Here is an 11,324-nt window from a genome sequence, read left to right as displayed (position 1 = left end):
TAGATTACTTGGTACAAATATTTAAAAATCATCACAAACTTCCCTTTTTTCTATTCTATTGCAATCTTTGGATTATCATATGATTTTTTTATTATTATTATTTTTTTATTTTTAACTTTCCATAGACTAGAAGGGACATCTCATAACATACGACTAGTCACTTAACAGTAGGGCCGACTCAATGTTTTCTGGGGCTTTAGGCGAAACTTTTAAATTGAACATTTTTTTTTTAATATTTATATATTAACTAAATAATATTTATTTTAATATTATTATTATATTTAGAGATCTCATTTTTATTAATCCTTACAAAAATAAAAACAACAATAAAAAAATCAATTTTTATTTTTATTTTTTTATGAATCCTTACCTCTTTGATACACCTGTTTCAAACAAAACCCACAAAAAAATTGACAAAAGCTCATACAAAACCCACAAGAAAAATCAAGCACAGAAATAAACTTTGATACACCTGTTTCAAATAAAACCTACAAAAAAATTGACAAAAACTCATACAAAACCCACAAGAAAAATCAAGTACAGAAATAAACATTACAAAAAAAAAAAAAATCAAAATTTTTTTTTTTAATTATTATTTTTTTATTAATCCTTATCTCATTGATACACAAGTTTCTCTCTCGCTCTCTCTCTCTCGCTTAATCTCTCTCCATCACGTTCTGCTTTGAGTGAAACTAAGGAAAGAGAAAAAAAGAAGATAAGAGGGGAGGCTGTCGGCAGTGGAGAAGAGAAGAGAAAAAAAAAAAAAAAAAAAGAAAAGAAAGTGGATGGTTAGGTAGGGTTAAAATAATCTTTCAATATCAAATAATTTCGGATGCATAGGTAGATAAACTCTTTTTAAATATAAGGATATTTGATTTTCTTGGTTAATTGATCTTATTTACCATGAGCTTATTATATTGGAGCCTTAATAAATTGAGGAATTTTTTAAATTACTTACTTATCATGATTAGAGGCCTTAAGTTTTTATTTTAAAAAAAAATTAGGCCTAATTAAAAAAAAAGGGCCTTAAATTACAAAAAAAAAAAAAAAATTATTAAATTATTATTATTATTTTTTTGGGCCTTATTAATCCAGGGGCCTAGGCAAGTGCCTCACTCGCCTAGTGGTCTAGCCGGCCCTTGGTAATAGCCGATTGATCTACCACTGAGCTATTGAGAAACAACGGGAGTTTAGATCTCATAGAGTTCAATTCCTGTTCTCAACTCATGATGAATATGAGCTCGAAGTTTCCTTCCTAACTCTAGGAACTTCTTTATAGTTCCGTTCCATGCCTCATTTTATAGGAAACCTCAAAGCGACTCTCCTTATGAGTGTGATCGGGATGTAGTAGTTTCTTCGGCTTGTCCAATGGCAATAGAAGAAGTGTATCATTTAGCATCAAAGTTAGGTGAAGACCCTTTCTGTTGATTATTAAGCTGTTGAAAAAGTGCTCAATCCTATCTCTACCCTGCTATGTATCTTCAACTTAAAAGTATGTTGTTGGCTTTGCTCCATCCACCACTACTGGACCAAAGAAGGGTAAGGCGGATTATACTGAATCTATCTTTTAGTAAATGAGAGAGATATACATGGGAAAAAAAATCCTATATATGCAAGATATAGAAGGGGAATGAATGCTTTCTTTTTTGCCATTTTTTTTTTCACTTCATACATGGACTCCATATGATATTAATTAATATTCATATCAAGTTAACATTCTGAATTTTTAATATAGAAAGCTCTTACTGGGATCAGTAGAAAGACCCAACAAGCAAGCAAATTCATTCAAAACAGATTTGATAGATTCTGCAGTCCTCAAATTACCAGCTGAGAAGATAAGGAGATCATTAGCAATGCAAAGTTTGTTAAACATGTAACGGGATAGATTGTTAGGTTCTAAGAGAATCTAAACCTTTTGACAAACACAAGGTTTGAAGATAATTTTCTACATACTTTTTCATTATTCAATTACACGTAAATAAAAAAAATATTACAACAGTAGATGAGAAAATAAAAATAAGTATGGTAATCAAATAAAATAAAATTTTATTATTATCAATTACAATCAATTCTCTTCTCGAGAAATGCTAGGCTTATAAACTTTTATAAAGTGATGTGGTACAATATGATTGAGAATAAGATAAATACAAATTTTGAGAAATTCAATCATGTTGTGTCACGTCACTTAATAAAAGTTTTTTTTGCAAAACTTTTTGTAAGTCTAGCGTTTCTCTTCCGTAAAAGGTAATTATTCTATAAGGTAACATATATCCTAACATAAAAAAAATAACATTGTAAAATTCAATTTTCATGTAAGATGAAAAGCAAACATTTTCTTATCTAGTTCAGCCTCATCCAATAAACTTGTCAAGACTTGTGTTGTTAAAACAAATAGATAAAGAGACAATGGATCTCCGGATTAAGATCCCCTACAATTTCTTTAAAATTGTAGATTCTCAAATTACGCACTTTTGGTCATTGTTAGGGATTGAAATACTTGAAAAATGCCACTTATTAAAATTTGGTATACTACAGTTGAGAATTGAATATATTTTCACCAAGTTCTTGCTCTTTATGTTGTAAAAAAGCTTTGTGTCAAAAATTATCTTTTGATTTTATTAATAGGAGACGTCTCTATAAAAGTGAAGAGAGAGCCTTTTGGGAAGAAAATTCTTTTTGGTTACTTCGATAGCATGTCACTTTTTTAATACGTGGTATTTTTCAAGCTTTTCAATACTTAAAAAAGGCATAAATTACGTAATTTGAGGACTCATCTCAACCCTTGTTATCCTTCAAAATACCTTACAAATTAAGGCCTTATTTACTGCCGCATAAAATGGAGGGGGCAGTAACTCTTTTATTCCCCTAGCAAACCTTGTAGGCACTCCAAAACAAATAGGACATTGGATAGCGAAATCCCACCCCATAGAATCTTGAGCCTTTTATCAAATATACCTTAGTACTGCAACAAGCTCCTTATGGTAATCCTTTACAAGCAACACATTGAGAAATACTCTTACAATGGTAAAAACTAAATGAAAACCAACTTCATGATAAGTACAACCAGTCCTTTTAATGCAAACCAACAAAAACAAAAAACTTTGATAACTCGTATTGGTACAGGAATTTATACTTTTTGGATGAAGCTAATTGGCATGAGAATCTTTCCTCTTTTTTTCAATGAAGCTAAATGATGTTGATGTGAGGGGGAGGTTGCTTTCTACTTGCATTTCTTGCTTAACCCCAGCTTACAAAGACAACGAAATATAAGAAAACAAATTGGTAGATAGAGTTATGGATTTGGATCCTCAACATGATTAATGCTTGTGGTAGGATTGAGCAATCCATGTAATATTGTAGAGTTGCTTAAATTGTTAGTAATTTGGGTGTTGGTCACCTAACCGAGCATGCGAGTTTCCGTAAGAGATCTTTCATATTACTTGTCCATAGTGAATCTTAATTTGTCAATGTTAGCCGTATTTATAGAGTGAAAGGATCCATATCCCTAGAGCCGGACTCTCTTGATCAAATCACCTTTAAAATAAGCTAAATGTAAAAAACATTTAAGTGGGAGAGACCATATATAGCTATTCTACTATTTTATTTGGGTATGACTGGAATACTTGCCCATTCAGAACTGTACAGAAGAGGCTTAAACAGTGAGAATCACATTCGCTTCTTCAAGTATGACTGAACCATAGTCTCAATCAGCCCCATCAAGACATCGGTGAAACTCAAGGCAGTTAATACTAATATGATTGAAGATTTCTATTTTGAGAGTCAAACTCTCAACTTAATACATACCCAACCACTTAACAAATTTCCTTAATAATTTGTAGCTGATTTGGTGGCTCTCGTAAGTTTTCAGTTCTCTCACCATTAGAGTGTTAAATTAAAGATTGTTGGGAGAGATAAACACCAAGTTAGTCAAATAAAAAAAAATTAATATACATATTAAAACACTACTTTCGGTCTAAAATTTTAAGTAATGAACTTAAGTCCAATTATATTAACTACTATTTTTATTTTTTTATTTTATTAATGTAAAAAACAAATCTCATAAATGCATGCACATCTATGTCGTAATGGTAACCATTGTAGGAAAAGGTTGAGGGCTAAATTGGGTACAGCATTTGTCAAGAGTGGACGTGACATGAATGAGTGGAGAAGGCCTGTGCATTGTCAGCGTCGTATTAAAGGCAGTGTTAGGCCATCTGCACACATAGTGGGGCTGGAAAAAGATATCCCTATTTGTTTCACCGAAGAATCCACTCACAGCACAAAAAAAAAAAAAAAAAATATCGATAGAATTATACATATATATATTTTGCACATTCTACTCCAGCCTTCTTGCCCTTTTAGGTAAAGAAAAAGCATCTCTATAAGGTACAAATTGGGTCTTTAATTAATCTCTTTCCATATCACAGTAAAAAGTTTGTAAAAATGTAAGATATGGGTAAATGATGCATGTAACTAAGAGATATGGTAACAGGTTATAAGTTTGACTTGTCGAATTAGGGTTGAGCTGTATAATCTTATACGATCTGAACCCAATACACAACATAATAACTGATAGTTTTTTACACGATTTATAGATTCAATATAAACTTAACACGAAATTAACAAATTAAAATTAAAAGGTACAATTTGCCAATACGATCGGAATTGAACGCGTAAACATCATTCTTACCTGCTGGCTGATGGGCCTTTTTCAAGGCATGGGTACAGAGAAAAGAAAAACAAAGCTCGTGTAGATTTTGATGGACATAGCCTGGCACTTTTAGATGCCCAACTCAACTCTCCTTTTCCCAAGAGGTGACCCCTCAATACACATCAGAAAAGATTGAACATCAAACTATGGTAAACTTTCTTAATTATTGGAGAAGACAAGGGGAAGGGGAAACTTCTATTTCTCTCTCTCATGCGTCTTGCCCAGCAGAACTGTCCCATTGCAAAATTGGCAAATGAACGTGCGCAGAGAGAACAAAACCATAAGTAACCCGGCAATCCCCCATGTAGAGCCCCTACCTTCTTCCCTGCAATAAAAGCGTCAAATATCCTTCTTTCTCTACCATATTGTTGTACTCAGACTAAGTTTAGCTGCTGTTGAAGATGCCAAGGCCGGGCCCTAGACCTTATGAGTGCGTTAAGAGAGCTTGGCACAGCGATAGACACCAACCCATGAGAGGATCCATTATTCAACAGATTTTCAGGTTCTGGGTCTTCTCTATTCTCGCTATTCTCTCGCTCTTGGCCCTCTGTTTGTGAATTTAACTGGGTGCCTACCATGTGTTTGATTAGGGTCGTCAGTGAGTCTCACAGTGCTGCAACTAAAAAGAACAAAGAATGGCAAGAGAAGCTCCCTATTGTTGTTCTGAAAGCAGAGGAAATCATGTATTCCAAAGCAAATTCTGAGGTCTCTCTACTTCATTTTGCTTAGAGATCAATGGATCTTTTTTGTGTGCTTGTGGGTGTGCGTGGAACTCTACATTTTTGTTCTTTCTACTGATGTTGCATAGTTTCATTGTCTAGGCCGAGTACATGAATCCTGAAACGCTATGGGACAGAGTAAATGATGCCATTAACACAATCATTCGGAGAGACGAGAACACGGAAACCGGCGAGCTTTTGCCTCCATGTGTTGAAGGTACTACTTTATTGATCTCTCTCATAGTATTCTGGAACCAATTTTGTAATGATGCGTGGAAGTATATTAGCTCAATCTGAATTTATTTGCGATGAGAAATTCAAAAATGTACAAGCTTGAGTTTGTAATATGTATTTCCCTCTTTTCCCTTTGTTCTTCAGCTGCCCTTAATCTGGGTTGCTGTCCGGTGAGGGCTTCGAGAAGCCAACGGCACAGTAACCCCAGGAGTTATCTCACCCCGAGAGTACAAGAACCCACTTCTGCACCTGCTCGAATTTTGGATAAAACTACTCACGAACAACAACGCCCTCAATTGTCACCAGTGCACGCCGTCAATCAGTTAGACTTTGCAAGAGCCAATACAGTGAATCCTGCTCGTTTGGTTTCAGAATCTAGAGGTCATGTGAACTTAAATACTAGCCTCACCGTCGGCCGCAATTACCCTCTCTCGCTAGAGAATGGTCTTGCCGGCCGGAACCAGTTGATGACAGTGGAAAGGAGCACTCCACTAAACTTGGGTACAGTGTATCCGTTGTATTATGGAACTCAGTATCAAACAGCAGGCTCCCGGATCCCAGAAGAGCCACATTCTAAAACTGTATACGTTGGCAAACCAGTCATTACTGCAACTGGTGAGCCTGCTGAAATGGGTGTCGTGCAGAACCTTTTCTCCTGTAAGAACACTGAAAATGCTTTGAATAGATTCACCCAAGCGGATGTTTTGGACTTCCAGGAGAAGCCACAGGAGAGGGAATGTGATTTGTCCTTGAGGTTGGGCTTATTTTCGCACTCATGTATCAGAATCGAAAAGAGTTCGGCTTGCGAAAGGGATGACGGTTCAACCAGTTGTCAAGATGGTGGCAAGTTCACTGATTTGTCTCCACAGACAAATATGGAGTTCTGTTTTTTCCCTAGGAAGGCTGCACATGAACCCTTTGAGTCCAGCTCAAGAAAGCGGAATCCAGAGGGTGAAGGTCAGAATTTGGAGGTAACAAGAAGGAACTGGAAGGCACCCTTTGGTTACAATGATGAGGATGGGTAATTTTGCTCGCAAATAGAGTCCATCTAACTAGTTTTATAGACAATCTTTCACCTTTTTGTAGTGTATATGCTTTGGAATCCAAGATGCCGTTAAATATGTTGTTGAATCCTTTTCTCTGACCTCTTAATCTCAGTAGCCTGTAGGTCTGATTGTGAAATTAGAGAAGCAGAAGGTTGCATGTGTAATTTTATAGAAAACCCTTGGTTTGATTCAAGCCAAGTAGTTAAATGTGAAACTAATGTAGGCAGTAGTTTAAGGCATCAAATCCTGCAACATCTAGCAGATACTATTGGAACTAGTTTAGCATTCTGTGGTTGAAATTAGGCTCATTTACATTAAATTAAATGGTATATTTCTTGTTTACTAAGACATTGATTGACCAAAACAAAAAAGAAGTGTTTGTGGACAGAGGTTTGGAAAGATGTGATACAATAAACTGGTTGGGGGGAATATAAACTTCAAATTTTTAAGTACTGCACTGAACTTCAATGGAACCAATATACCAACTTTGTATCTATTAATTTTAGATGTTTATTATGAATTATTTGGAGAAAGAATTTGTAGGTGAATATCCTTTGTGGTTGGAGGTGGTTCAGGGATTTCCTTTTCTTATTTGTTATTGGGAGCTTTAGTTAAAGATTATTTAGTTTTATCAAAAAAACCTTCAGGGTTTTAGAAAAGGACAAATTGCTAAATCAGTCTTTTGGGTTTGAGTCGTTTGACCCTTTGACATTGCTCATTGAGTTTTCAAAAGTGACACCATTCCTTGTGTTACTCTTACATGACAAATAATTGAAAAAGAAAAAGAAAATAATCAAGCATTAAAAATAAATGAAAAAGTGAGAAAATAGGAAAAAAAAGGTTGGCCATGTGGGGGTCACCACGGACCGGGATCCCCTCCCCTCCGGTCCAAATGGACCGGAGAGGATCCAAATGCGGGTGGCCACCCCTAGGCTAGCCAAAGAAAACTACTTTTTCTATTTATTTTTTAAGTAAATTTGTATTTTCATAGACACGTAGGAGCACCTAAGTTTTCTAGTTGTCACTTTTCAAAACTCAGGAATTATTTGTCAAAAAGTCAAACTCCATGAACTGTTAGCAAATTTTCTTTTAAAAAGTGACAATTTTACTTCACGAGAATTTAATAGATTTAGATTTGTGAGATTCATCGTTAATTTATGTACGATTCACATAAATTTACAAATTTAATAGTTGATTTATAAATGATAAAAATGTAGAAAAAATATTGATACCAATAATTTTTCTTTATCAAATTACTACTTTGTCAAATTTTCTTCTAAAAAATAACGGTCATATTGCCACATGGGCAAATAGACACACCATCTCTTATAAGATTGTGCCACATGTACACCACACCATCTCATACTTGCAACTTCAATAATTAACAGATTGATTTAGTGCAGTAAATTACTATTATACCCCTGTTACTAAAAAATTATACAAAAAGAAAAAAAAAAAAAGGCCAACTTTCCTCCCACTAGACACTAGCCATGGTGACCCATGGTCGGCATGGAGGCATTGTTACTTTCGCGAGACGGCCGTTCCACCTTCGATGCCTAAATTAAAATTTATGGAGAGATTAAATATCAAGATGAGAGTATATAGAGATTTCATGGTGTGTTTTGATAAGTTGGTAGTACGTTCCTTTTATAGAGTGGCTGTGTATGCAAGTTCTAGAGGGACTCTCAGATTTCCCAAAATATGGAGTTTGTTGACTAGGCAGATTTCCTCCGTAACCACCTCTGGAAAGGCTCCCTGGCAGTTTTGACTGTATTTGAGTTTATTTGATAAGATCGAGGTTGTTTGATAGAATGGACAATCGAGGTTGTTTGATCATCTGTTTGACACGTGTAGTTGGTTTAACTGCACGATCTTTGTAGATTTTGTTGTGGTCCTCTCTTTTGTGGGCCCTTGGACTCTCTGGAGCCTATGCTCTCTTTAGGCCTATTGTGCGAAGCCCACTACCATTCCAATATATATATTTGAGTGCACTTGTGAGTCTTGAATCCTATATATAAAAAATATAAAGAAAAATAATACTTAATGTACTTAAGTAGACTCAAGCTCATTAGCTTAGGCTTTTGGGTTAGATTGGTATTTAATTATGTATATAAATGTACTCTTGATAAAACTATCCAATTGCTTTATCTCTCCAACAAGTGGTATCAGAGCCATGGTTAATTTCTTAGGACGGGTGTCCAGGTGTCTGGATGCGTCGGGTTTGGAGTTGTGTTTGCATCCACAACTCTTGATGCGAGACATTCTTGAAAATGTAAAAAGACTCACAAGTGAGTGAGAAATTGTTGTGAGCAGGAACAAATTTAAGGGGGGGTTGGCAGGGGGTTTAGAGTTTTTTTTTTTTTAAACAATTCACCCCCCTTAAAATTGAACTTTTGGTTTTTTTCCCAGTTGTGAGTGCATTTGTGAGTTTCATATTGAGAATATATATATATATATATATATATATATATATATATATAAGAACGAGTACTTACTAAAGGGAGTAAAACTCTTTTTCATAAACATATAAACTAAAGGTTTAGATGGGATGAAAGTGTTTATGAAATCAAAAGTTTTGTCTTGATGAAAATGGTTATGAAAACAAAGGTTTTGAAGCGATGAAATGCTTTAAGGTACATGTGTTAAGAAACATGTTATGAAAAGGTGTTTAAGAATTGTGGATAAGAAAATAGGTTGATAATGGCATGAGATGATGCAGTAGTCCATAGTACTGGTAACATTATAAGATAATAATGTGTAAAATAATCAAATGTGAATAAGAAATTAATGTAGAGGAATACGGTCCACAATGCTGTAACCTAATAATAATGGTATGAGATGCGGGGCTGAAGGAACCCAAGGAACAGTTCTATCCCTACATAAGCAATAATTATCATAAAGTATCATAATAGCACATAAGCAATAATTATCATAAATTAAAATTATTTAAACATAAGGCCACCTAAACATCACAATAACAAAATTAATCGACATCCATAAGACAAGATTCTGTTGATGAAGTAGAAAACTTTTTGAACACATCAAAGAGAAAATCTACTTCGGAGCAACCAAACTTGAGAAATTATTATTACAAGAAAATCTAGATTATAAACACAAGGAATACCTACTATCCTTTGTAAATTCTTGACTTTGTGAGACAACAAGCTTCCCGCTTGCCTCCAAGCTAGCTCAATAGTCTTCTTGTAGTACATTTTCTCACCAAACCTTTGGTGGATATAGATAGTATATGGTGCGGTTAAAATAACAACACTACATCAAGTGAATGAGAACTCAAGCCTCAACACATCTTCTCTTGGAAATAGAGTAGATGAAGTAAAATACACAACACATCAAGAGAAGGAAGGGTCAAGACTTAGTCCGCATTTCCACATGGAATCAAAGAAACAATAACTTCTAGAAATTTACTATAGGTCAAACTCAATCCACTTGCTTATCTCAACAAATGGGCGTGTTAAGAATATTACTTATTATTTACTTCTTTAGGTATTATTAGGCCTCGTTTGGTTCGCGGATTGTCTAGTCCATTGGAAAAGGATTAGCTATCACTAGGATTAGCTACCACTGGGAATAGATTAGCTAGTCCTATTCCTTTGTTTGGTTGTAACGTTGGAATAGATTACCTAATCCTATTCCTTTGTTTGGTACAGTGCAATATGTTGGTGAATGGAATTGTATTATGATCTTATTTTCTAAAATACCCTTATAATATAAATACAATTTATATTATTAAGGACTTTCATTTTTTTTTTTTTTTTTGAAACATAAACAATTTTACTATAAATTTTTTTTTTTTAGTTATGTCATTTATATATATATATATAACTGAATTAAAAATCACACTGAGAAAGTATAGAGAAAGAGAGATGGAGAAACAGAATAAAAAAAAAAAAAAAAAAAAACCCTAAACAGAATCAAAGAGAAACAATACAAAGAATCAAAAGAAATAAAAAAAATAGAAGAAAAATAAAAAAAACTCAGAAACGTTTTGGGTACATATATATACACACACACGCTTGAACAGGTATGAATAACCTGTGTTCAAGCGTGTGTGTGTATATATATATACGCTTGAACAAAGGTTGTACGCTTGAACATAGGTTATATATATATATATATATATATATATATATATATATATATATATATATATATATATATAATTGAATTAAAAATCAAACTGAGAAAATATAGAAAAAGAGAGATGGAGAAACAGAATAAAAATAAATAAAAATTAATTTTTTTAAATTTTTTTTTTTTTTTTTTTTTAAAAAGCCTAAACAGAATCAAAGAGAAACGATACAGAGAATCAAAAGAAAAAAAAAAAAAAAAAAAAAAAACAGAGAAACGTTACAGAGAAAAAAAAAATCCAAGAAATAGAGAGAGAATGAAATAACCAAGAAACAAAGAAGAGAAATCGAAGAGAAGAGAAGGGGAGAGAGATCGCTTGCGCAGAGAAGAGAGATCGTTGCTCTTTGAGAGATGGAGATCGTTTTGCAGAGTCTCCTTGAGAGATGTGGGTGCTAGAAGGGTGGGGTTTTTGTGGGCAATTTACACGATAATTTTAATCCCACAGGAAAGGATTAGCTAAGCCAC

At 34.0% G+C, this 11,324-nt stretch overlaps 1 protein-coding gene across 2 annotated transcripts; it reads left to right on the top strand.

The window, feature by feature from the left end:
• Positions 1 to 4,765: 4,765 nt before the first annotated feature.
• Positions 4,766 to 6,808, top strand: LOC132165641 (uncharacterized). Of its 2 annotated transcripts, none has more exons than XM_059576287.2 (4): positions 4,766 to 5,213; positions 5,311 to 5,416; positions 5,533 to 5,647; positions 5,809 to 6,808. In XM_059576287.2, the coding sequence occupies exons 1-4, from the start codon at positions 5,113 to 5,115 to the stop codon at positions 6,687 to 6,689; spliced, it is 1,203 nt and encodes a 400-aa protein (XP_059432270.1). In that variant the 5' UTR covers positions 4,766 to 5,112; the 3' UTR covers positions 6,690 to 6,808. The 2 variants fall into 2 exon arrangements, with proteins under 2 accessions (XP_059432270.1, XP_059432269.1); XM_059576286.2 differs by having other exon boundaries at positions 4,767 to 5,213; positions 5,302 to 5,416.
• The last annotated feature ends 4,516 nt before the right edge of the window (positions 6,809 to 11,324 follow it).

This window comes from Corylus avellana, chromosome 11, assembly GCF_965113065.1.
Source record: "Corylus avellana chromosome 11, dhCorAvel1.hap1.2, whole genome shotgun sequence".
In the NCBI taxonomy this organism is placed as follows: domain Eukaryota; kingdom Viridiplantae; phylum Streptophyta; class Magnoliopsida; order Fagales; family Betulaceae; genus Corylus; species Corylus avellana.
This window is presented reverse-complemented; position numbering and strand designations above follow the sequence as displayed.

Bases quoted from the DNA above. Each gene is read 5' to 3' on its own strand.
- LOC132165641 (XM_059576286.2), top strand. From the start codon at position 5,113: ATGCCAAGGCCGGGCCCTAGACCTTATGAGTGCGTTAAGAGAGCTTGG. The intron at 5,214-5,301 runs GTTCTGGGTCTT...GTGTTTGATTAG, and splicing joins ATTATTCAACAGATTTTCAG to GGTCGTCAGTGAGTCTCACA. The intron at 5,417-5,532 runs GTCTCTCTACTT...TTCATTGTCTAG, and splicing joins ATTCCAAAGCAAATTCTGAG to GCCGAGTACATGAATCCTGA.